The sequence below is a fragment of the Mauremys mutica genome, chromosome 13 (assembly GCF_020497125.1).
Source record: "Mauremys mutica isolate MM-2020 ecotype Southern chromosome 13, ASM2049712v1, whole genome shotgun sequence".
Taxonomy (NCBI): domain Eukaryota; kingdom Metazoa; phylum Chordata; order Testudines; family Geoemydidae; genus Mauremys; species Mauremys mutica.
Genome location: NC_059084.1, coordinates 42,855,627 through 42,879,977, shown reverse-complemented (window position 1 = coordinate 42,879,977; position 24,351 = coordinate 42,855,627). Strand labels below are relative to the sequence as shown.

The window sequence follows — 24,351 nt, the reverse complement described above, 5'->3', positions numbered from 1 at the left end:
GGGCCCAGGGGCTACCTGTGTGACTACACGTCACTTAAGCTGCCTGGTGACTCAGTTTCCCCATCTGTGAAATAGGGATAATGGCTTCTCCTTTCCTCTCCGGGGAGTGGTGACACTAAATTGTTAATTCTTGTCGGGCCCTAAGGTACCACAGCGCCTTGGAAGGTGGCGTTGTAGAGTCTGAGGAATCAGCCATCTATGCCTCATCTCCCCTCCCTTTGGAATGATGATAAAGCTCTTTCCCTACCTTACTGGCTGTGGAGAGTTGGGACACTGCTGTGCTCTGAAACCTTCAGCTACCTGGACAGACATTGCAATCCCAAACAATGGGCCCCAAACATGACCCCCCGGAGAGCAAGGCCAAGCTCCCATTGGCCTCAGGGTTACCAGGATTGTGGCCTGTGGCCTGTGCTTGCTGGTGGATTAATAATAAAAAGGCAAATATCTGAGGTGGCCTATGGCCTGGGACACTGTGATCCAGTCCAAGTTCAGAGTGCCCAATGGCGCTGGTGTTCTGGAATTATCACTGGCAAATACAGGACCATAAGGTATGAGTGAAGAAAAAAAGATGGAGCATGCAGATGATAGCAAAGAAATTTTGTTTTCTTTATGAGATCACAAGAGAGCAACAAAGGAGAAGGAATGAGACAGAAGAGGCACTGGATATATGGAGATAATAATTCATAGATTTATAGATTTTTAAACCCAGAAATGACCACAGGGATCATCTATCCTGACTTAGATAACACAGTACAGAGAACTTTTCTGAAATAATTTCTGCTTCAGTCCGATAGGTGGAGGTCAATTAGAGAAACAAATTCAGACAGGGGCAGCTACTGTGAAATTAGAATGATAAATATGAACAAAATTGACCATCTCAATATGTTATTTATTATTATTATTATTATTATTATTATTATTATTGCACCTAAAGCCTCTACATGAGATCAGGATTCTTTTGTAGTATCCACAGTACAGAAACACAGTAAGAGACAGCCCCTAGGATTGTGGTGGATTCACCATCACCGACAATTTTTAACTCAAGATTTGATATTTTTGTCTAAAACATCTGCTCTAGGGATTAGTTCAAGGAAGTTCTCTGGCCTGTGCTATACAAAAGGTCAGAATAGTTGATAACAGGGATCCCTTCTGACCTTGTAATCTATTCATCTATAATCCTTGATTACAGCCATAATGACAGGCTTGGGACAATGACTCTGTAGTGATGTAGAAGCCAAGCATGGATCCTATATAAAGTAAGGATAAAAAGGAAATCTCTACTTATTCAAAATAAGTCTGAAGAACACCACAATTTATTGCAATCCCCATTACAGATGCTACCTTTTCCTGTCGATCAGCTGGGACAACTACTAGTGCAATCATTAAGCCAAACAATCAGTTTGACCCAGGAACAGTCAGGGAACTTCAGTTAAAAAAATATATTAATGAAAGTCCATGTAATTTTTTTTTCTGAAGATCCATTTTATTTAATTGACACAATGGATTTCCATAAGTATGGTGACACCAAAATTTTGGATCACAGTTGTAGCCCTGATCCAAGAGTTTATTTGCTTCTCTTTTAAGCGTGTGAGTACTCGATGGAAGTCAATAAGATGACTCATAAGATGAGAATCAAGCATGTGCTTAAGTGCTTGGTGGTAATGGGGTCTATATAATTTAAAAGATTTTCCCCTATGTAACTGCCACCCCTGAAATATCTCTCTCATCTGAAATTCAATATGGGTTTTCTTTCCTACACAGGATTATTCTGTGACTCAGATTTGGCTCTCATTCACATATTATAAACAGCACTACCTTCAGAGATTGCGTGGAGTGACACCTGTGTAGCTCCATTCAATCCTCAAGTGTTATAAAACAGAGCAAAATCAACCGAGCTTTGCTCATTAACACTATTTACTTTGATGCAGATAGGCTGGTTCATTCAGTTGGGAATGTGGCCTGTTAACTTTGTTGAAACAAGCCTGATTTACACTAGCTCTGGATCTGTCTCATTGACTGTGATGGAACTATGCTGATTTACACCCGATGGAGAGCTACCCCTTGAATTCACAGGACCAACAGAGAAGACACTACTCAAAGTTATGAAAAGTTGGCCTGATAATTATATTAGTGAAAACACAGAGGCATTTAACACAGAGAGAACTCAGATGATTCCGGACTAAGGATCACTGATAGTAGAAATCTGAATGTGAAATCCAGACCTCACTGAAGCCAAGGTCAGCCTTCCTATTGACTCCCATTAATGGGGCCAGGATTTTGCGCTGAGATTTTACCCACTGACCTTCACTAATTAATATGGAATCTATCTCTATGGGTAGCACTATGTTAAAAAAGAAATGCATTGATAGAAAAAATGCTTTCTCGTAGACAATTCAGTAAAACATACATTAGGATGTAAGGTCTAAAGGAATTTTGCCAACTTAATGTGGAAAGTTTATTCATACTGATTTAGGTGACTCCCATTTACCTTCTCCTTTGAGGCCTTGTTTGAGAGCTAACTTTTGTCCAGATTCACAAGGGATGCAAGATCTCCCAACAGAAGGCTACTATATATGAAGATAAATGAGTCATAATTCAGTCTCTGCATTTTAATTACAACTTGATCAATTGTATTGGAGGATTTAATGAGAGGTGAGAATATTCTTCTTCCTTGCTTGCTTGCTTGCTTTCTTCCTTTCTCATAATTCGTCTTTCTAAGTGAAGTTTTCTGACCTTTTTAGGCTGGCATTTCAAAGTTTTTTAAGAGACCTTGTAAAATTCAGTGAGTTGAATGATTAATTCATTTTTACTCATTGGAAAATTGATTTAATTTCTGTGTTTTGTTTCTTGTTTTTTTTAATTTGGCTAAAAGTTCTTTGCAGGAATACACATTTCCACCACTTGTTTATGAATATAGGACCAAATGCCGATCTCAGTTTGACCAATAGAAATCTGATGTAAATTCACACACATCAGGAAAGCTACTCTGTATTTAATTGTAGCTGAGATTAAGTTAATGGAGATATAATATTATAACACTGATCTGAGATGTGGAAGATTGACTACTTATAGTCTGCGCCCTCAAAAGTATGCTATTGAATTTGAAATGTAACACAATGGGTGACTTAAAAAACAAACAAATAAACAAAAGCTCTAATATGCCTAGAGGTCAAGGATGCGCCTTCACTGGAGGTTTTCAAAAAGAGGATGGACGGCCATCTCTCTTGGATGGTTTAGACACAAAAAACCCTGCATCTTGCCTGGGGGTCGACTAAATGACCCTTCTAACCATACGCTTCTATGATTCTATGATTCAAAATGACTCTAATATGATCTCATGATTAGTTAGTTTTGTTGCCCTGAGGCTCTTCTGGTTTTCATCATTTTTACAATTCGGTAACTTCATTGACTTCAGAGGAGATACTCCTGATTTATTCCAGGAGGAGTGAGAAGAAAATCAGCAGAAGCAATAAACTAGTAATAAGACAAGAGACATTTGAACACAGTAAATGGAGACTAAACAGTAATGCAGTAGGGTGGACTTGTCAATCGTGCAAATACTATTCCTAATAAGAAAGCAACACACACACACACACACACATATGCACATATATATTGGAGAGCGCTAGTCCCCAATCCTTTACTCAAGTTTTATACCAGTGTAATTCCACTGAATGGAGAATCATCCCCATTGACGGCAGTGGAGTTATGCCTAATTTACACTAACAAGAGTTAAAGTGGAATCAAGTCCTTAGTTTTGTGCATCCTGATTTCACCTAAACATATATATTATGTTATGCTTTTTGTATTTTTTTGAATATTGTATGTGAGATATGAACTGAAACCATCCTATATTGCAACAGATATAATTTGTGAAATTAGTTTGCAAAGTGGAATCTTGGTTATTAATAAGACTATTGGTGTACGAATGATGTTTAAGATCATATTGTGAACTCCTATCGCGTGCAGTTTTTGTAAACAGCCCAAATGACTTCATGCACCTGTATTTGAGCACATCAAGTGTGTTATGTTCTCCCTTCTCCACTCAAATGTTGGGAGAATATGGATTCAGTAGCTGAGACAGATTACTGTGATAATATATTTTAATGTAGTTAAGTTTGTTTATATGCTGTGTTACGTGATTACAGTATGAAAAGAGATCTATTTATCTATCCCCATATAACCCATATACAGTCGAACCCATTTATCTCGACCTCGGTTAACTTGCCAATCCTATTAAGTCGATGTTTTAGAAGTGGAACCGCCAAACTCCCTCTTTGTCTTATCGGTTTCTCATCGGTTATGTCGATTCTTTAATCTCGCCGAACCCTAATATCTCGAGCACAGAAGAGCGCCGAATTTGCCACTAACCGGGGTTGAGATAAATGGGTTCGACTGTAACTCCAGCGGTGGCCCTGCCCGGCTCCTGCCGCATCCCTCCCCGGCCACGCGACTCCTGCCCTAGGCCCAGCTCCCCAGCCGCGCGGTTCCCCAGCCGCCCGGCTCCCCGCGTCCCCGACCCACCGTGTCCCCAGCCGCCCACTCCCCGGCTCCCCAGCCGCGCTGTTCCCCAGACGCCCGGCTCCCCGCGTCCCTGGCCGCCCGGCTCCCCACGTCCCCGGCCGCCCGCTCCCCGGCTCCCCAGCCCCGCGTCCCCAGCCCCGCGGTTCCCCGCGTACCCGCCCGCCCGGCCCCGCTTCCCCGGTCCCCGCTTCGCCGCCCGCCCGTCCGCCCGGCCCCGCTTCGCCGGTCCCCGCTTCGCCGCCCGCCCGCCCGGCCCCGCTTCCCCGGTCCCCGCCCGCCCGCCCGGCCCCGCTTACCCGGTCCCCGCATCGCCTGCCGCCCGCCCGCCCGGCCCCGCTTCCCCGGTCCCCGCCCAGCCCCGCTTCCCCGGTCCCCGCCCGCCCGCCCGGCCCCGCATACCCGTCCCCCGCTTCGCCTGCCGCCCGCCCGCCCGCCCGGCCCCCCGCTTACCGGTCCCCGCTTCGCCTGCCGCCCGGCCCCGCTTACCCCGGTCCCCGCTTACCCCGGTCCCCGCTTCGCCTGCCGCCCCGCCCGCCCGGCCCCGCTTACCCGGTCCCCCGCTTCGCCTGCCACCCGCCGCCCGGCCCCGCTTACCCGGTCCCCGCTTCGCCTGCCGCCCCCCCCCCCGGCCCCGCATACCCCGTCCCCCGTCGCCTGCCGCCTGGCCCGCTTACCGGGTCCCGCTTCTTTGGCTGCCCGGCTCCGGGTCCCCGTCCACGGCCGCCCGGCCCCGCTTCCCCGTCCCGCTTCGCCGGATCCAGCCACGTGCAGGCACCGCGGTAAGGGGGCAGGGAGGGGGTGTTGGAGAGAGGGCAGGGGAGTTCAGGGGTGGGGGGGTGGATAGGGGTTTATCTCGATCATCGGTTATCTCAACGCTTTTTGGCAAACCCCTAGGCCGGCGACATAACAGGGTTCAACTCTATCTATCTATCTATCTATCTATCTATCTATCTATCTATCTATCTATCTATCTATCTATCTATCTATCTATCTAAATACACACAAACCCCATCGAACCCTCTCAATGCTTCAGTTGACATATTGCTGTAGGTTTCATAGGGTAGTTTTGTTAGTCTGTATCAGCAAAAACAACAAGGAGTCCTTGTGGCATCTTTGAGACTAACACATATATGCTTTCTGTATTTTTTCAATATTGTATGTGCGATATATACTGAAACCATCCTATATCCAGAAGTGAGTTATATGCCCACAAGGACTCCTCGTTTTTTTTTGTGGGTTTTTTTTTTCATATTGCTGTAGTTTCCGATGCAATACCTGACCAAAACTTTAACCTTTGTTGCTACAGAAGGAACACTCAAGCAATGGAACATAGTAACCACACCAGAGTGACTGAGTTCATTGTGCAGGGGCTCTTTGACCATCCTCACCACCAGGGGCTGTTCTTTGGGCTATTCCTGTGCATTTATACAGCTGTCCTCATGGGCAATTCCCTCATCATTGTGGCTATTGTCATCCACCCACCTCTTCACACTCCCATGTACTTCTTCATCACCAATTTAGCCCTGGTTGATATTTTGTGCACTTCCACAGTTGTACCTAAAATGCTGGAAAACCTGATGCAGGAGAAGAAAACCATCTCCTTTGGAGGCTGCATCACCCAGATCTTTGTCTTAACATCATCACTGGGAACAGAGCTTCTGCTGCTCACTGTCATGTCATATGACCGATATGTAGCCATATGCCACCCTTTGCATTATGTAAAACTCATGAACAAGGAAATTTGTATCTATTTAGCAGCTGGTGTCTGGGCTGTCGGTACCATCAATTCACTTATCAACGCATTGCTTCTGCTGCGCCTGGATTTCTGTGGGTCCCACCTAATCCAGCATTTCTTCTGTGAGATCCCAACAATACTGGCACTGTCCTGCAGCTCCACCTACCTCAACGAAATCATGATATTCATGGCTGACATTTTCCTGGCCATGGGGAACTTCCTTCTGACTACTGTGTCCTATAGCTTCATTATCATCACCATCCTGAAAATCCAGAGCTCCAAAGGGAAACAGAGAGCCTTTTCCACCTGCTCCTCCCATCTGGTTGTGGTCACCTTGTACTACTCCACCATAATCTACACCTACATCCAGCCGACCTCCAGTAACACACTGGATAAAAACAAGATGGTGGCCATAATGTACACCCTAGTCACTCCCACCCTGAACCCAGTGATCTACAGTCTGCGCAATAAGGAGGTCAAAGTGGCCATGAAGAGAATCCTTCCATTCACCACAAAAAGTTAATTTTTCCAAGTGTGAACCTGATTATCACCTGCTTTGTTCCTTTTAAGCCAGGTCCACAGGTGGTGTACGTTATTGCAAATCTATGAACTTCATGAGACATAAATTTGCACTATGGTCCATTCACTTGAATAGAACTACAATGATTTATACCAGGTGGGAATGTGTTGCATTGACTGCAGTGGGGCTATGGTGATTTACATTAGCTGGGGATCAGAACCCATGGAATACACTAGCTGGGCTGTCATGTTGGGTCAGAATTTTCAAGGTATTTAGATACCCAGTGGGATTTTCAAAATCACCTTGTTACCTAATATGCACTGATTCCAATGCATGTTAGGTACTCCAGAAAAACCTTTAGGTGCTGAAATACTGACAAAAATCTGTCTCATTGTGGAGCACAGTATGGAAAATACAGTCTCATAGTATCACAAGAATCCATTCTCTGCCTCCTTGAGTAAATATGATAACAAATATCAAACTGACTTTCTCTCTGTGCCTTATTTTCTTAGGAGATATTAAACCCCAGAAACCTCTCAAACACAGATTTGTTGAGTTCTGGAGGTCTCCTGTCCGTCTGTCATGTACTTAGATCAGAGATTTTAATACAAGAATTTCTATCATCTAACTATTTTTTTTTCAAAAGACAAATCATGTTAGGAAGTTAATGTTTCAATTGCAACAATATATACGATTTTAATCAAACCATTGCAGACTGTTACAACAATAAATAATTCATTGAGAGCATGGGTTTCGTGTCCATTTATTGCTGCTGACTTATTATAACATCCATCATTGAATATTTTTTTAACTTTTTATTAAAGACCCAGAAAAAGAAACAAACAAAAACAGTTCAGATATATTTAAAATAATGTATTAAAGAAGGATTTCATTGCAACAATTTCTTTTATTCAATTTCCTTTTAGCTATATAGAGACTTTCATATGGAAAATCTCTGTTTAGAGGTTGTTTTTTTTAATGGTCTTAAAGATAATCTTAGAAAAGAGAAAACATCAGTTTTGATGGCCATGACCTGCTGCTGTTGGAGTCCGATCCTGAAACTAGACAAACATGCATGAAAAGAGACAGAAAAAGACAGCAAAGATTGGCAATGCTGCTTCTGACGCCTGGGCTGACTCATACTTGCAACCTCAGCCTAATGAAACCCAGGAACATCATACAGTGTGATTAGCCACCCCTACACCTGGCAAACCATGGTCAGGCTGTTTAAGGGGTTGCTTTTATCTGTCTCTTTGGTCACAGTCCCACAGCACTGTAGACAGACTCTTCCTAGACTAACGATAAATGGAGAGAGATAAGAAAGAGGAGAGACAAAGTGTTGGCATAGACATAGGACATCTGACATCTCCCAGTTCATGCATTGCTCCGGACACCTTGACTGGAGCAGCAGTGTGCATGCTCAGATGCGGCAGCAGAGGTGCTGGGGAATTTTTACTATAGTAAGCAAAGTCTAAAGTCTGAATGAGCTCTCCCCTGAGCTGGAGGAAAAAGGCTTCAGGACCAGACTGTGTTTACATGAGCACCCCCTATTCTGCCTAGGGATCCAGCAGACAGAGTTGTGCTGCCAAAGTGATCAATGTTGGCTGGTCTTGGGTTAAAAATCACTTTAGTATTGAATGTAGGGTTCAGTAAATGTTGTTATTCTTATTGTAGAAATAAAGTGAAGCAGAACTGCGATTAGCCTGTCCGGATTGAGGGGGTCACAACTCAGATGTTAGACAAAGCCCTTATTGAACAGCTATTTTTACATCAATACAGGTCCAGCAGCTAAGTATTATAATAAAGCCAAGTTCATATAGTACTAGAGCTATAAAAAATAGATATCTATCTTCCATTGTTATTAAGAGATTAAAACTTTTAATAATAACTTAGGGTACGTCTACACTTACCTTGCGGGTCGACGCGGAGAGTTCGACTTCTCGGAGTTCAAACTATCGCATCTAATCTAGATGCGATAGTTCGAACTCCCCACGCGCTCCGGTCGACTCCGGTACTCCACCACTGCAAACGGCGGTGGCGGAGTCGACCTTGGAGCCGCGGACTTCGATCCCGCAGCGTCTGGATGGGTGAGTAGTTCGAACTAGGGTACTTCGAATTCAGCTACGCTATTCATGTAGCTGAATTTGCATACCCTAGTTCGACCCCCCCTTCTTAGTGTAGACCAGGCCTTATAGAAATTGACTAGTTTTTCAAAGGAAAGACACCCCTCTTCAAAATATCTGTCCCTTCTGACCAGGGTTTCTCCAGGCTGAAAAATGCCCTGACTATCCTGTGTTATTTCCAGCAAGCCATAAAAGGCCTGTAAATGCCCATAGTCATAAATTGCCACACAACCCTTTCTAAGCAGGCGCATTTATTGTTCAGGTGAAATCATTACAGAGGAAACATCTTAAAACCCGGGCTGGTGCAAGAATGTTTCGCGCCCTAAGCAAAACTTCCACCTTGCACCCTCTGCCCCCTGTGGCCCCGTCCTGAGCCACCACCCCTCGTGGCAGCTCCCCACCCCCAACCCTCTGCCCTGAGGCACCCCCACCGCCCCAGCTCACCCCTGCTCCGCGCACAAGCACGAGCACCCCGAGCACACCATGGCTGCTTCACTTCTCCCACCTCCCAGGCTTGCGGTGCCAATTATCTTAGGTGCCGCAAGCCTGGGAGGTGGAAGAAGTGAAGCAGCCATGGCGTGCTCAGGAAGAAGGCAGGGCAGGGCTGAGCTGGGGTGGGGAGTTCCCCTGAGTGCCGCCCCTTACTTGCTGCAAGTGGCCCTCCCCGTTCTCCCCTGCCCCAGCTCCATCCACCTAAATGCCGGCCGCTGTGGTCGCTGCCGAAGAAAATGGCGCCTCCCAAATCCTAGTGCTCTTGGCGACCGCCTAGATCGCCTAAATGCTTGCACTGGCTCTGCTTAAAACAATAAAAGAACCTACACAGATGCTAATGAGCCAACCAGCGATCGCCCCACCTCAGTCCTTCAAACTCCATCTAGGGGGTTTTCTGTGGCAACAAGTTCATATGAGCTTTAGCTCAGAACGAGAACCTGTATGCATAGGTCGGTCTTTCCTTTATACAGCGTGGGACTTTGATCTTCACATTATGGGAAGAAGTAATCAGCAGAGAATGGTCATTTCCTCAGGGAGTAGCTTCAAAAGGCTGGGGGTTTGCACAACCAGAGGCAGAAATTTGCAGTCACCTCCCCCTAGAGATTCCCCAGGGAAATCATTTCACACTGTTTGTTCAAAAGTCCTTTCTTGTCCATTGAAGTTCATAATACTTCCCGAGATTCACAATAGTCCATCACCTTTGCATTTAATGCAATGGATGCCAAAGAGATTTAAACACAATGTAATCATTTTTTTCAGGATACTGCAGGAAATTGCCTTATCTATCACCCCCATTTAGAAGCAGCACAATGCTGTGATCGGAGAGCTGCCCATCACATCATCTAAGCCAGAAGAGAAGGAGGATAGAACAGGAAGGACTGTGCTTGGGCTCAGTTACTTCCAAACCTCAGACTCCCAGGCCTGGTCTAGCAGCGTTAATTCGACTTAACCGTGCACACCAGGAAGCTAATTAGTTTGACCTAGAGGGCTCTTTAGTTCGAATTCTGTACTCCTCCCCGACGAGGGGAGTAGCGCCAAATTCGACATGGCTATTTCGAATTAGGCTAGGTGTGGACAGAAATCGACCTTAGTAGCTCCGGGAGCTATCCCACAGTGCACCACTCTGTTGACGCTCTGGAAAGCAGTCCGAGCTTGGATGTTCTCAGGGCCGGCTCCAGACCCCAGCGCGGCAAGCACGCGCGTGGGGCGGCCCTTTCCCGGGGGGGCGGCAGGCTGGGCCGGCGGACCTGCCGCAGTCATGCCTGCGGGAGGTCCACCGGAGCCCCGGGACGACCGGCATGACTGCGTACGGTTCGCTGGTCCCGCGGCTCGGCTGGACCTCCCGCAGGCATGCCTGCGGCAGCTCAAGCAGAGCCGCCGGACCTGCGAACCGTCCGCAGCTGTGGGAGGTCCAGCCGAGCCGCGCGACCTGCGGACCCTCCGCAGTCATGCCCGCGGGAGGTCTGCTGCTCCCGCGGCTCCGGGGCGCCTCCCACGCATGACTGCTTGGGGCGGCCAAAAAGGTAGAGCCGCCCCTGGATGTTCTGACCAGCCACACAGGAAAAGCCCCAGGAAAATTTGAATTCCTTTTCCTGTCTGGCCAGTTTGAATCTCATTTCCTGGTTGAACATCGGGGCTAGCTCAGCAGCACCGGCAACGATGCAGAGCTCTCCAGCAGAGGAGTCCATGCAATCTCTGAATAGAAAGAGGGCCCCAGCATGGACTGACTGGGAAGTCTTGGATCTGATTGGAGTGTGGGGTGAGGAGTCTGTGCTTTCGGAGCTGCGCTCCAAAAAACGGAATGCAAAGACCTACGAGAAGGTCTCCAAAGCCATGGCACTCAGAGGATACAGCCGGGATATAACGCAGTGACGCGTGAAAATCAAGGACCTGAGACAAGGCTACCAGAAGACCAAAGCGGCAAACGGACGCTCCGAAGCCCAGCCCCAGACATGCCGCTTCTACGAGGCACTGCATGCCATTCTCGGTGGGTCTGCCACAACTGCCCCACCAGTGACCGTAGACTCCGACGATGGGATAGTGTCGACGGCCAGTTCCTCGGCGATGTTCGCGGACAGGGAAGATGAGGAAGGGTTGTGGAGGACGAGGCAGGCGACAGCGCTTACAATGCTGGTTTCCCCGACAGCCAGGATCTCTTCATCACCCTCACGGAGATCCCCTACCAACCCTCCCCGGCCGTTAACCCGGACCCTGAATCAGGGGAAAGATCAGTCGGTAAGTGCTTTAAACATGTAAACTTTTATTATTAATGTAACAGGAATCTGAACTATGTGAAAAGGTCATCTATATATATGGGGATAGAACAGAAATCCTCCTGGGAGATCTCCACGAAGCTCTCCAGGAGGTAATCGAAAAGCCTCCGCAGGAGGTTCCTGGGGAGAGCTACCTTATTGGGTGCTCCGTGGTAGCACACTTTTCCGCGCCAGGCTTTCCCGAGGTATTCTGGGAGCATTGCCTCCCCGAGCATGGCTGCATAGGCCCCTGGTTTGTGCTGGCTTTCACGCAGCATGCACTCTCTATCTCCTTCAGTGACCCTCCTCAGGGTGATCTCGCTCGGCGACTCCTGCATCTAATTAGGGGAATTACTGTAATGTTACGCCTGGTCCAAAGTATTTTTAAAAAATCCCCAGACAGACGCTGTAGCAGAGACTCAGCACGCTGCTGCGTGACAAGCGTAACGGAAAGCCAAAGAATCAAATGGACGCTCATGGAGGGAGGGGGGACTGAGGACGCAAGCTATCCCACAGTTCCTGCAGTCTCCGAAAAGCATTTGCATTCTTGGCTGAGCTCCCAATACCTGTACGGTCAAACACATTGTCCGCGGTGGTTCAGGGCATAGCTCGTCAATGTACCCCCACCCCCCACCCCCAGAAGGAAAAGGGAAAAAAATCATCTCTTGACTCTTTTAAATGTCACCCTATGTGTACTGAATGCTGATGGTAGACGTGATGCTGCGGCACTGTACTGTAGCATCCTTCTCCCCCACCCGCCTCATAGGTGGCTGACGGTACAATATGACTGGTATCTGTCCTCATCATCAGCCTTGTGGCAGATGGTGTAATGCAGTAGGACTGCTATCCGTCCTTGTCATCAGCCCATAAGTAGACGGCCTGCTAACCGTCTTCATCATAGCAACAGGGGGCTGAGCTCCATCAGCCCCCGCCCTTCATGTGTAAAGAAAAGATTCTGTACTGCCTGGACTATCATAGCAGTGGGATGCTGGGCTCCTCTCCCCCACACTGCTTCATGTCCTGTCTGGACTATCATAGCAGCTGCAGGCTGCCTTCCCCTCATTTCATTTCACTAACAAGTCACTGTTTCTTATTCCTGCATTCTTTATTACTTCATCACACAAATGGGGGGACACTACAACGGTCGCCCAGGAAGGCTGGGGGAGGAGGGAAGCAACAGGTGGGATTGTTGCAGGGGCACCCCTTGTGAATGGCATGCAGCTCATCATTCCTGCATGATCTGACACGGAGCGGCTGTGCTCTCTAGTTCTCTGATACACTGCAACCCTAGTACACTTGCCCCATATTCTAGGCAGGACTGATTCTATTTTTAGATACCATAAAGGAGGGATTGACTCGGGGAGTCATTCCCAGTTTTGTCTTTTGCGCCCCCGGCTGATCTCGGCCAGGGGCACCTATGACAGCAGCAGAAGGTATAGTGCAGTAGGACTGGTAACCGTCATTACATTGCCAATTTACAATGGCATGGTAGATGGTACAGTATGGCTGCTAACCATCTCTGCTGTCATGCAAAAGCAAACACATGCTGCTGTGTAGCGCTGCTGAATCACCTCTGTCCGCGACATCTAGTACACATACGGTGACAGTGACAAAAGGCAAAACAGGCTCCATGGTTGCCACGCTATGGCGTCTGCCAGGGTAATCCAGGGAAAAAGGGCTCGAAATGATTGTCTGCCGTTGCTTTCCCGGAGGAAGGAATGACTGACGACATTTACCCAGAACCACCCACAACAATGATTTTTGCCCCATCAGGCACTGGGATCTCAACCCAGAATTCCAAGGGTCAGGGGAGACTGAGATGGGGTGGAACAGGGGCAGAGTTTATGCTTTCCGGATTGCCTGCAGCAGGAGTGCGCACGAGATAGGTGCTGAGCATGGTCTTGTTCACAGAGACAGACTAGACTGTGTTCATTGTTCGCAGAAATGTATCTTTGCAAGGAATTCACTCATTTTTTCCCATCACACAGCTTCGACTGTCTCCAGACCTGCCACAGCATCCCCCTCACAGAGGCTGGCAAAGATTAGGCGGCAAAAGAAAAAGACACGGGACGAGATGTTCGCTGAACTTATGGGCTGCTCCCGAGCCGAGGCGGACCAGCAGAGCCAGTGGAGGGAGACCCTCTCTCTGTACCATCGCTCACACAGCGAACGGGAGCAGAGGTGGCATGAGGAAGACAAGCAGGCGACTCAAACGCTGCTTGGACTAATGAGGGAGCAAACGGACACGCTCCGGGGCTTTGTGGATGTTCTGCAGGACCGCAGGCAGGAGGACAGAGCCCCCCTGCAGTGTATCTGCAACCGCCCTTCCCCGCCACAAAGTCCCATACCCCCCTCACCCAAAATAACCAGAAGGAGGGGCGCCAGGGGCCGTGAAAACTGTCACTGCACCCCAGCAGAGTGCTCAAGTACCCAAAAGCTCTCATACCCTAAATTTTGAAAAGTCCTTCCCTTCCTGACTCACCCAAGCCCCAATCCCAGTTTCATCCCCTCACTGTCTAGTTAATTATTAAAAATACTTTGCTGTTAATTACTGTTTCCGTCATATTTTTTTACAGAAGACTGTGTTTGAAGCGGGGGGTGGGGAAGGGGGTTGGTAATTGCATAGGACAGTCACCTTTACCAGGGTACAGACACGGGGGGCAGGATCAGCAGCAGGTCTCACACACACAGTGCAGTCAGTAGGCACCCTGGTCGGTATGGGAGGTGGTTTCCATGTTCTGTGTGGGTGGGGGGGTACGTGACTTTGTAGTAGGGGAGGGCGGTTACAGATCTTATGCAGCGGTCCTTGTCCTGGACCACAGAGCCACGCAGAAGAGGAATCTGTATCCTTCCTCCTCCGCCACAAGGTCACATAGCCTCCGCACACAGAGTCCCAAAAAGGAGGGATGGCAGGCTCCGTTGAAACAACCAGTCCGGCACCACGGACCACTCTAGGAACAGGAGCCTGTCATTCCTCGAGTTTAGAGGCGGTCTTTACATCACCGCACACCCTACCCAGCACAGTCTGCATCCCAGTTTCAACCCTTTAACGCAAAGTCATTAATAAAGAAACCTTTGTTAAGTAACAATGGAACATGTATTTTATTTTTACATGTGTGTTGGAAGTGGGGGAAACGGGGTGAACGGGATATGTAACTGCAGAGGATAGTTAACAGTAACTGAGTAAAGAAATAGGGCCAGGTTCAGCTTCTCTGTAAAGAAACTGAACAGTCACAGGTCATGCTGCTCGCTGAGGAAGCTAGCTTTCAAAGACTCCTGGATGCACACCGCTTCCCGCTGGGCTCTTCTAATCGCACGGGTGTCTGGCTGAGCATAATCAGCAGCCAGGCGATTTGCCTCAACCTCCCATCCTGCCATAAAGGTCTCCCCCTTGCTCTCACACAGATTGTGGAGCACACAGCAAGCTGCAATAACAATGGGGATATTGGTTTCGCTGAGATCCGAGCCAGTCAGTAAGCTTCGCCATCTCCCCTTGAGATATCCGAAAGCACACTCCACCACCATTCCGCACTTGCTCAGCCGGTAGTTGAAGAGTTCCTTGTCACTGTCCAAGGCGCCTGTATAGGGCTTCATGAGCCAGGGCATTAGCGGGTAGGCTGGGTCCCCGAGGATCACTATAGGCATCTGCACATCCCCAACAGTTATTTTGTGGTCCGGGAAGAAACTACCTTCCTGCAGGCGTCTAAACAGACCAGAATTCCTGAAAACACGCGCGTCATGAACCTTGCCCGGCCACCCGACGTTGATGTTGGTAAAACGTCCCCTATGGTCCACCAGTGCTTGTAGCACCATTGAAAAGTAGCCCGATTTCTCAGCAGCTGACTGTGGAAGAGGTGGATGAAAAGGTTCGAGGAGTTGACAACAGCCATAACTGCAGCGGGCTCCATGCTTGCAGTGCTGTGGCATCCATGCTGTCACTGACCAGAAAAGTGCATGAACAGATTGCCCACAGGCGCTTTCATGGAGGGAGGGTGGGATTGACGGTTCAATGATGACAGTTACCCAAAACCACCCTCGACACATTTTTCCCCCAGCAGGCATTGGGGGCTCTACCCAGCATTCCAATGGGCAGCGGGGACTGCGGGAACTGTGGGATAGCTGCCCACAGTGCACCGCTTCCAAAGTCGACGCTTGCCCCGTTAGTTTGGACTCACAAAGTCGAATTAGTGTCCTTACTGTGGATACACAAATTCCACTTCGTAAGGTCGATTACACAAATTCGACTTAAGTTGAATCGAACTACTCTTGTAGTGTAGACATACTCCCAGAAGTGGTGAAATCAGACCAGAATCTTTATATTAAAACTCTTGAGTGCTTTTAAGAGTAAAGTGAGTCTGTGTGGTGGGGTGGGACTCACCCCTGCGGCGCCACCTTCTGGTCGTCCATGGAATTAGCATCTCCAGACTCTGCAAGCTGGTGTCCCACTGTCCTGCTGGGCCCAAGTCACTCAGCCCGGGGTGCTTCCCCCTGGCAGTACCCTCACAGATCTGGGTCTCCCCTCCCCGGGGATCCCCTCCGCCTAGCCCCACCTTGCCTCAGTGGCTACTGCCAGTCATCTTCTAGCCCCCGCTCCCTGAGGCAAACCACAGTCTGTAAACAACTCATCATCGGCAAGGGGGTTAAGAACTGCTGCCTTTGCCTATCTCTGGGCTGCCTGTCTGCAGCCCCAGCACCCTTTGGTAGGCCTTTAACTAGGCCTGCAGCCTGGGGTTTTCCAGGCCAGAGCTCCCCAGCTTCTCTGACCTTTCTCCAGCCCGGCTCCACCTTAGGTACTTGGTTCAGCTTCCCAGCAGCCAAACCCTTCTCCCTCTAGAGACAGAGAGAGACTCCTTTTTTGTGCTCAGGGGATCTGAGACGCTGATTCCAGAATCAGGAGGCAACAGGATACCAGGGGTCTGAACCAGGGAGTATGGAACAGGGACAGTGACCAGACGCCACCCAGACCCAGTTAATATTAGAAGCACATGGGATCCACTGACCCAGAACCCATGGTCAATTCTGGGAGTGGGCTTACTTTCCACATTTCTGTCTCCACAGAATGTTGGTGAGCAATTTTAACAATAATTTATCCTAATAACAAATCAGGCATAATCATGCTGGGAACATATTGCATCCATTCATATTTGTAGGTGTCAAACAAGGACCTCTTCTGTTGTTTTAAAAGATGTGTTAATACCCGAACATTCCCCGAGATTATCCAAAGCATTTGTTTTTTTAAATTGGAGCTATCCTATCTCCTAGAACTGGAAGGGACCTTGAAAAGGCCAGCCCCCTGCCTTCACTAGCAGTACCAGGTACTGATTTTGCCCTAGATCCCTAAGTGGCCTCCTCAAGGATTGAATTTACAACCCTGGGTTTAGCAGGCCAATGCGCAAACCACTGAGCTATCACTGTGTGTTCAATAGATGCTAAACTAAGAATTTGCATCTCAGGACATCCTATGGCCAAGGCAGTTTTATTTCCTAATTCTATTTGTTGCTTATACAGCAGCCAGGAAGTGGTGTTCAGCTACCGCCACATATTCCATATTGTTTTTTGGTTTCCCAGACCTATTTGTACCAAGTCCACACTTGTATCTGCCTGCTGGTGAATGAGACTATCTTGCAGCTGGGACAAGGAACTAAATCACAATTACCTCCAGGTCCACAATATTCATAATTCCTGCTCCAAAAGCAACTGCTCCTAATATGGTGTCTACTACATCTCGTTTTGCTCGTCCACTAGAGTGTCAATGTGTTTTTATCCAGGCTGTTATAATAGGAAGGGAGTAGGGTGAACATTTGGGTTCCATTTGAGACACATCAACTGAGTCCAGTCCATACCAATTTTTTTTGTTACTAAGTTGATTTAAGAAGAATTTTACTGGATCACTTTGAGTCACAAACAATTTTGGTTTCTTTATCTTAATTGCGGTACCTCTTTCGAATGCATAGTCGCTGGTCCAGGTTCTGGCGCATGTGTCCAGGAACCATAGTTTCCATTCACCATGGGGTATTGGACTGTACCCCACAATAACTGTTAGTGTAGTTCCTGTCTTAACAGGATCATCCCACTGACATGGTAATTGTGAGTACCTGGAACTTCAGGTGGTATCCCGATAGGGACCCTCTATTTTAACCCCTAGTGGTTTCCCAGTGGTTTGGTATCCCTGTGGTGTTTATAGGGTGAATTTTAAGTCCCACTTCCACTTCCCAGGCATACACATTGGTATTTCCTAAGATTTAAAGATGTGGCTAGTGTTATTATCATACCATGCCATGAGGATCACCGGATCACAGATAGGAATCCATGACTGGTTGGTGGGGAGTGAATTATTCCTTAAATATTGGCTTATGAAGAGGGCTGCGTCTTCTCCCATGATTGCTCTAATTATCTGGGCACTAAAAGTGCCCAGAAGCAGGTAAAGACAGACCTTACGCTGGAGTCTCATTTTCTGTGGATTAGAGCGGTGGTGGTTAAGCAGCGCCTCGTGCTCAGGTTCTGAGATGTCCTTTTCTGCAAAGAATTCAAACATCATTATATGTAAACAGTTTAATTTGTGAAGCATGTACCCATTTCAGTTTTTTAGTTTTTTCAGTGTGCTATACCAATCACCTAAGGTGGCCAACTATGGACTAAGGGCCTATCCACTTTGATTCCAGGAAGTGACCACTTTTTCCCATTTTAAGGTACATGAATTGGTACCTGTATGGGCCTTTGTTTCTGAATTTTGTTGTTCATGTGTTTGATGGCCTGGTTAACCATACACTGGAGGGTGGTTTTATCTTCTTGTACCTGTTTGAGCCATTGAAAATAATCATGCTCGGTTATATTAGAGCTCTTTTCTTAACCCTGTACCAGGTAACTAGGATCAATCATGTGGCACATTGGATGTTGAAACAGAATTTGAAAGAGTAGAATTTTTGTCCTTAGTCTATTACTGCACCGGATGACAGTCAAAATCATGGGCAGTTTATCCAGCCAGCCTGTTCCTCTGTGATTTACTACCTTCTGGAGCAGTTCCTTAATAGTGCTGTACATGGCCTGAGGACTGAAGCCGGAATGGTATATGGAGCTTTTGTTTAATTCCCAAGGTTTGTATCATTATTGTAAAGATTTCTCCAACAAAGGCTCCCCCATTGTCAGAATCTATTATTTCAGGGGTGCCGTATCTATATACTACCTCATTAAAGAACTTTCTGGCACCACCCTGGTGTTATTATCTTTAGTAGGAAATGCCTCCACCCATCCTGAAAAGGAATCAATTATTACCAATAAGTACTGGAATCCTTCCCTACTCCTTGGCAATTTATCAATAAAATCAATTTGAACCCTGTGCCATGGCCCATGCCTTCAGTGGTGCATCACAAAAGAACCCTGGAATAAAATATCAAAGAAATACAGGCCCAGATTTCAGCCCAGATTTCAGCCCAGATGTGATTATTCTTTTACTTATTATAAAATGCTAAACCTACTACAAAGTGGTGACCCTAAAAGATCTGTTACTGCCTTGAACTCATCCCAGACACAGATCTGGCTGACGCACCTCTACCAATGGCCCATTAGGCCATTCCTTTCTGCTATTGAAAAAGAGTGGCTGGTACGTTATGGTTAAATCACACACCATACTACATTATTATTCTTTATCCTTTATTTTAAATTATACAAGATACAAACATAAAATCCTACTACTACTGTTGTGTCTATTTGTAACACACAAGTTGCCATTCGGGTCATATATGGCCAAGTTATAACACAGGGCTCTTTAACAGAGAAACAGATAACAAGAATCAATGGCTGGAAACTAAAGCCACCACAATTAAAATTAGAAATAAAGCAGACATTTTTAACACTGAGAGTGACTAACTGATGGAACAAATTCCCAGGGAAGTGGTGGATTCTCTTCATGGCATCAAATTCAGACTGTAGCCCTTTCTGAAAGATGCTTTATCCAAATACAAGTTATTGGGCTCAATACAAGTGTAACGGGTTGAAATTATCATGCCTGTGATATGCAAGAGCGCAAACTAGATGATTTAATTGTCCCTTCTGGCCTTAAACTCTATGAGTGAATATTTGATGGAGTTAGAAAAATACTACTTCTTAGAAGAATTCTTAGAAATGTACATTCTGGTCACCGAGGTACAAGAAGCACTCATACTGTGAGGTTGACAGTTCAAGACAAGATGGCTTTTCAAAGAAAATATTGAAGAAAGGCAATGCCTTTTTTTTCTCAGAAAATCCACTTCGTGTAATTGACATAATTGACATCCATAAGTGTGATGATGCCATAACTCTGGGTCACATCTATGGTCTTGATCCTACAGTTGATCTCTTCAATATCGGTATGGGCTTTCCTTCCTATGCAGGATTATCCTATTCTGATAAATGAAGGTGGGGGGTAGCTGCCTTTTATGGACACCAGCCAGCCAGTACCTATACAATCCCTCTTAGTAGCTGGTCTCAAATTGCTCTACCGGTAAATAGTTAAATAATATCTCAGTGCAATGCATAGGTAAAAGGAAGTGAGTGGGCACCTGGCCAAAAGAGCCAATGGGAAGGCTAAAACTTTTTAAAATTGAGAAAAGACTCCCCTTTTTTTCTGTCTGTTGTTGTTCTCCGGGGAGAGGCAGACAGGGGACAGCTATCCTTTAATTAGCTGATGGCAACAGCTGATCTCCTTTGTTTTTCTTTCTCAGCTCTTCTCTGAAGGGGGGTGAAAGGGCTTGAGGGTATCCCACAGCGAGGAAATCCCAAGTGCACCTTCCTGGGCTCTCAAAGGGGTTGTGCATTTGGGTGGTGGCAGCATCTACCAATCCAAGGTCAGAGAAAAGCTGTAAACTTGGGAGTTTAATACAAGCCTGGAGTGGCCAGTGTTAATGTTTAGAATCCTTGCGGGCCCCCACTGTCTGCATTCAAGGTGCCAGAGTGGGGAATCAGCCTTGGCACCTGTACATCAAATGTGGCTCTCATTTATACACCTTCAGGGCCTTGTTTGAGGGTTAAATCATTGACAAATTCACAAGGGATGCAAGATTTCACTACAAAAGCCTACTCTATAGTCACAACAATCATCTTCAACAAGCCATATCTCATTCAGAGTCTGTATTTCAGTTGCTGTTTGGGTTATTGTATTTGAAGATTGAATGAGAGGTAAGAATTTCTTTCTTTCTTTCTTTCTTTCTTTCTTTCTTTCTTTCTTTCTTTCTTTCTTTCTTTCCTTCTTTCTTTCTAAATCAAGTTTTCTTCTTAAGGGTGATATTTTCAAAGGCTCCTAAATGTGTTAAGCACCAACTTCCTATGAAATTAAATAAGCGTTAAGTTATTAATTCATTTATATGCTTTGGAATTCAAGCAAAATTAATTTATGAGCTGCATTACATTTTTTGTCATTTGGCTAAATGTGCTTTACAGAAATACACATTTCCGCAACTCAGATTCTGAACTCAATTTGATAAAAAAAAACAACTAATTTAAATACACATACATCATTGCAGTTCTTTTGAATTGAACTGTACTTGAGTATAAAGTCAATGGACTTACAATGTTGTGACACTCCTGGGAGAGGTAGAAGACTAACAACCTTCTGTCTCTTCTCTCAAAAGTTTGCAATTGAATTTGGCATGTGATGCAAAGCGTGACAACGTATTTTACAAAATACTCTAATATGATATATGAAAAATTACTCTAATATGATCTCATAATTAGTTACATTTGTTGGCCCTGATACTCTTATTTTTTTCATCATTTTTACAGTTGAGTAACTCTATTGATTTTAAAGGAGATACTCCTGACCGACTCCAGTAGCAGTATAAGGAAAATCAGCAAAAGCAATAAAGCAGTAAAAAGACTAGAGACAATGGAGGGAAACTTATCTGTAATACAGTAGGGATTGCTTGTGAAATCACGTTAACACTATTCCTAATAATGAAGCAACATTTGTCTATTGACACATAGATTATCATAAAAATGAAATATGGGGGGCTTGATTCCCCTCTCATTGTCACTAGCTGTATGCCAGTGCATCTCCAATGAGTGGAGAATTAGCCCCATTTATTGCAATGGAGTTATGTCTGATTTACACCAGAGTGAGTTAAAAGGAAATCAAATCCTGACTTTTGTGCATCTTGATTTCACCTACATATACATATAATTCTGTTAAGTTTTGTATTGTATATATTGTATGTTATATATGCTGAAAATGTCCTAGATCGCAACAGATGTATTAGTGTACAAAATGGAATCTTGGTTACTAATAAGACTACTGGTGAAAGAATGATGTTTTGAGATCATACTGTGGACACCTAACACTCATAATTTAAGTAAATAGTCCAACTGACTTTATGTGCCTCTACTTGAGAACACCAGGATGTCATTTCCCCCCTTCCACAGTCAAATGTCAGGAGATTATATATTCAATAGCAGAGACACTTTATTGTGCTAATATATTTTAATGTAGCTCAGTTTGTTTACCGTATATATTGTGTGAAATATCTAGAGCAGCACGAAAGATATCTCTCTCTCTCTCTCCCCACACATCCCCCTCCCATTGGTCCATCTAGATGCTTCAGTTGCCTTATTGCTGTAGTTTCCGATGCAATACCTGACCAAAACTTTAATCTTTGTTGCTATAGAAGGAACACTCAAGCAATGGAACATAGTAACCACACCAGAGTGACCGAGTTCATCATGCAGGGGCTCTTTGACCATCCTCACCACCAGGGGCTGTTCTTTGGGCTATTCCTGTGCCTTTATACAGCTGTCGTCATGGGCAATTCCCTGATCATTGTGGCTATTGTCATCCACCCACCTCTCCACACTCCCATGTACTTCTTCATCGCCAATTTAGCCCTAGTTGACATGTTGTGCACTTCCTCGGTTGTACCTAAAATGCTGGAAAACCTGATGCAGGAGAAGAAAACCATCTCCTTTGGAGGCTGCATCACCCAGCTCTTTGTCTTTACATCGTCACTGTCGACGGAGCTTCTGCTGCTCACTGTCATGTCATATGACCGGTATGTAGCCATTTGCCACCCCTTGCATTATGTAAAACTCATGAGTAAGGAAATTTGTATCCATTTAGCAGTCATTGTCTGGGCTGTTTGTACCATCACTTCATTTGTCAATATACTGCTTGTGCTGCGCCTGGATTTTTGCGGCCCAAACCTCATCCAGCATTTCTTCTGTGAGTTCCCAACAATACTGGCGCTGTCCTGCAGCTCCACCTACGTCAACGAAATCATGATGTTCATGGCTGACATCTTCCTGGCCATGGGGAACTTTCTGCTGAATACCATGTCCTATAGCTTCATCATCATCGCCATCCTGAAAATCCAGAGCTCCAAAGGGAAGCAGAGAGCCTTCTCCACCTGCTCCTGCCACCTGCTTGTGGTCACCTTGTACTACTCCACCACCATCTACACATACATCCAGCCGACCTCCAGTAACTCGCAGGACAATGGCAAGATGGTGGCCATAATGTACACCCTAGTCACTCCCACTCTGAACCCTGTGATCTACAGTCTGCGCAATAATGAGGTCAAAGTGGCAATCAGGAAAATACTTCCATTCACCACAAAATAACAATTTTTCAGAGAGTGAACCCCATTCTCGCCTGCCTTGTCCCTTGTAGGCCAGGTCCAAAGGTGGTGTAAATTTTCATGGAACTAAGGATTTCAATACACATGCATTTGTGGATAATCTAAGCACTATACCCAGATGTCCAGACACTCTTCTCTCAACCTATGTATTGCATATATTTTTAACATTGGATTTAATAAGAAAAAAATTAAATTTGAATGCAGGGTTCAGTAAGTGTTGTTAACCTGATTGTACAAGTAAAGGGGAGAACCCGTAGTTAGCCTGTCCTGACTGTGGGGGTCCCTCTCAACTGGACTGAACTCACTAGGCAGTGGGCTCAGATGCCAGATCACAGTGGAGAAAGGGAGAGAGAGAGGGTGGGGACAGGTGGTTCTGCATGGTGGTGTGAGCTCTGCCTAAGAGTCATAGGCACCGTTTGACCTGGCCCTCTCCCCTGTCTAAAGGCAGAGCTGATTAGGCTCTATATAGAGTGTTTTGTATTGTTAAGTGACCAGTAGAGCTGAAATCACTGATAGTCAGGTCTAAGTGCTTAGATCTGCTGTGGGACACGATTTCTGTCAAAGAGACGGCCCAACCTGCCCTAGCAGTGAGGTTCCTTCAGTGAGAGCTGAAGTCACTGAGAGCTGGGTGGAACCCCAAGTGACCAAGTCGCAGAGGTCACAGTAGAGAGGCAGGTGTCAGCGGAAGGTGAGGGCATAGGGACATCAGTGAAGGAGCATATGACAGCACGAGGAAGTGAGCAGTGGCACGACGAAAGGCAGCAGCAGCAGGAATGAGGGCGCAGCGGTGGCAGCAGGCAGCGAGGCAGAGTGCATAGCACCTCTTGTGAGTCAGCTGCAGTGGCAGTGGCAACTAAGACATTGCTAGACATTTCTTCCCCCGTCCCCCGCAGATGAGAGGTGAATTCACGTGAATGCAGCTCTGAACTCTGGGTCTCTGATGGTCAAGCACAGCAGTTGTGAGTGGGGGGCAGCGGAGGGAGAGGGGAGTAGATCTTAAAGGGACCTTTGTGTGTTGGATTTTCACACTGTAAGATGAGAAACGGAGGGAAATGACACTGCCCAAAGTCCCCTGGAGAGGGAGTTTTGCTCATGGCCAGATATA

At 46.4% G+C, this 24,351-nt stretch overlaps 2 protein-coding genes across 2 annotated transcripts; both read left to right on the top strand.

Moving 5' to 3' along the window:
* Positions 1 to 5,846: 5,846 nt before the first annotated feature.
* LOC123347384 (olfactory receptor 13G1-like) lies at positions 5,847 to 6,782 on the top strand. The gene has a single exon (XM_044984797.1). It carries the CDS (start codon positions 5,847 to 5,849, stop codon positions 6,780 to 6,782), a length of 936 nt encoding a protein of 311 aa, XP_044840732.1.
* Positions 6,783 to 22,296: 15,514 nt separating this feature from the next.
* LOC123348770 (olfactory receptor 13A1-like) lies at positions 22,297 to 23,229 on the top strand. The gene has a single exon (XM_044986406.1). The coding sequence runs from the start codon at positions 22,297 to 22,299 to the stop codon at positions 23,227 to 23,229; it is 933 nt and encodes a 310-aa protein (XP_044842341.1).
* Positions 23,230 to 24,351: the final 1,122 nt, after the last annotated feature.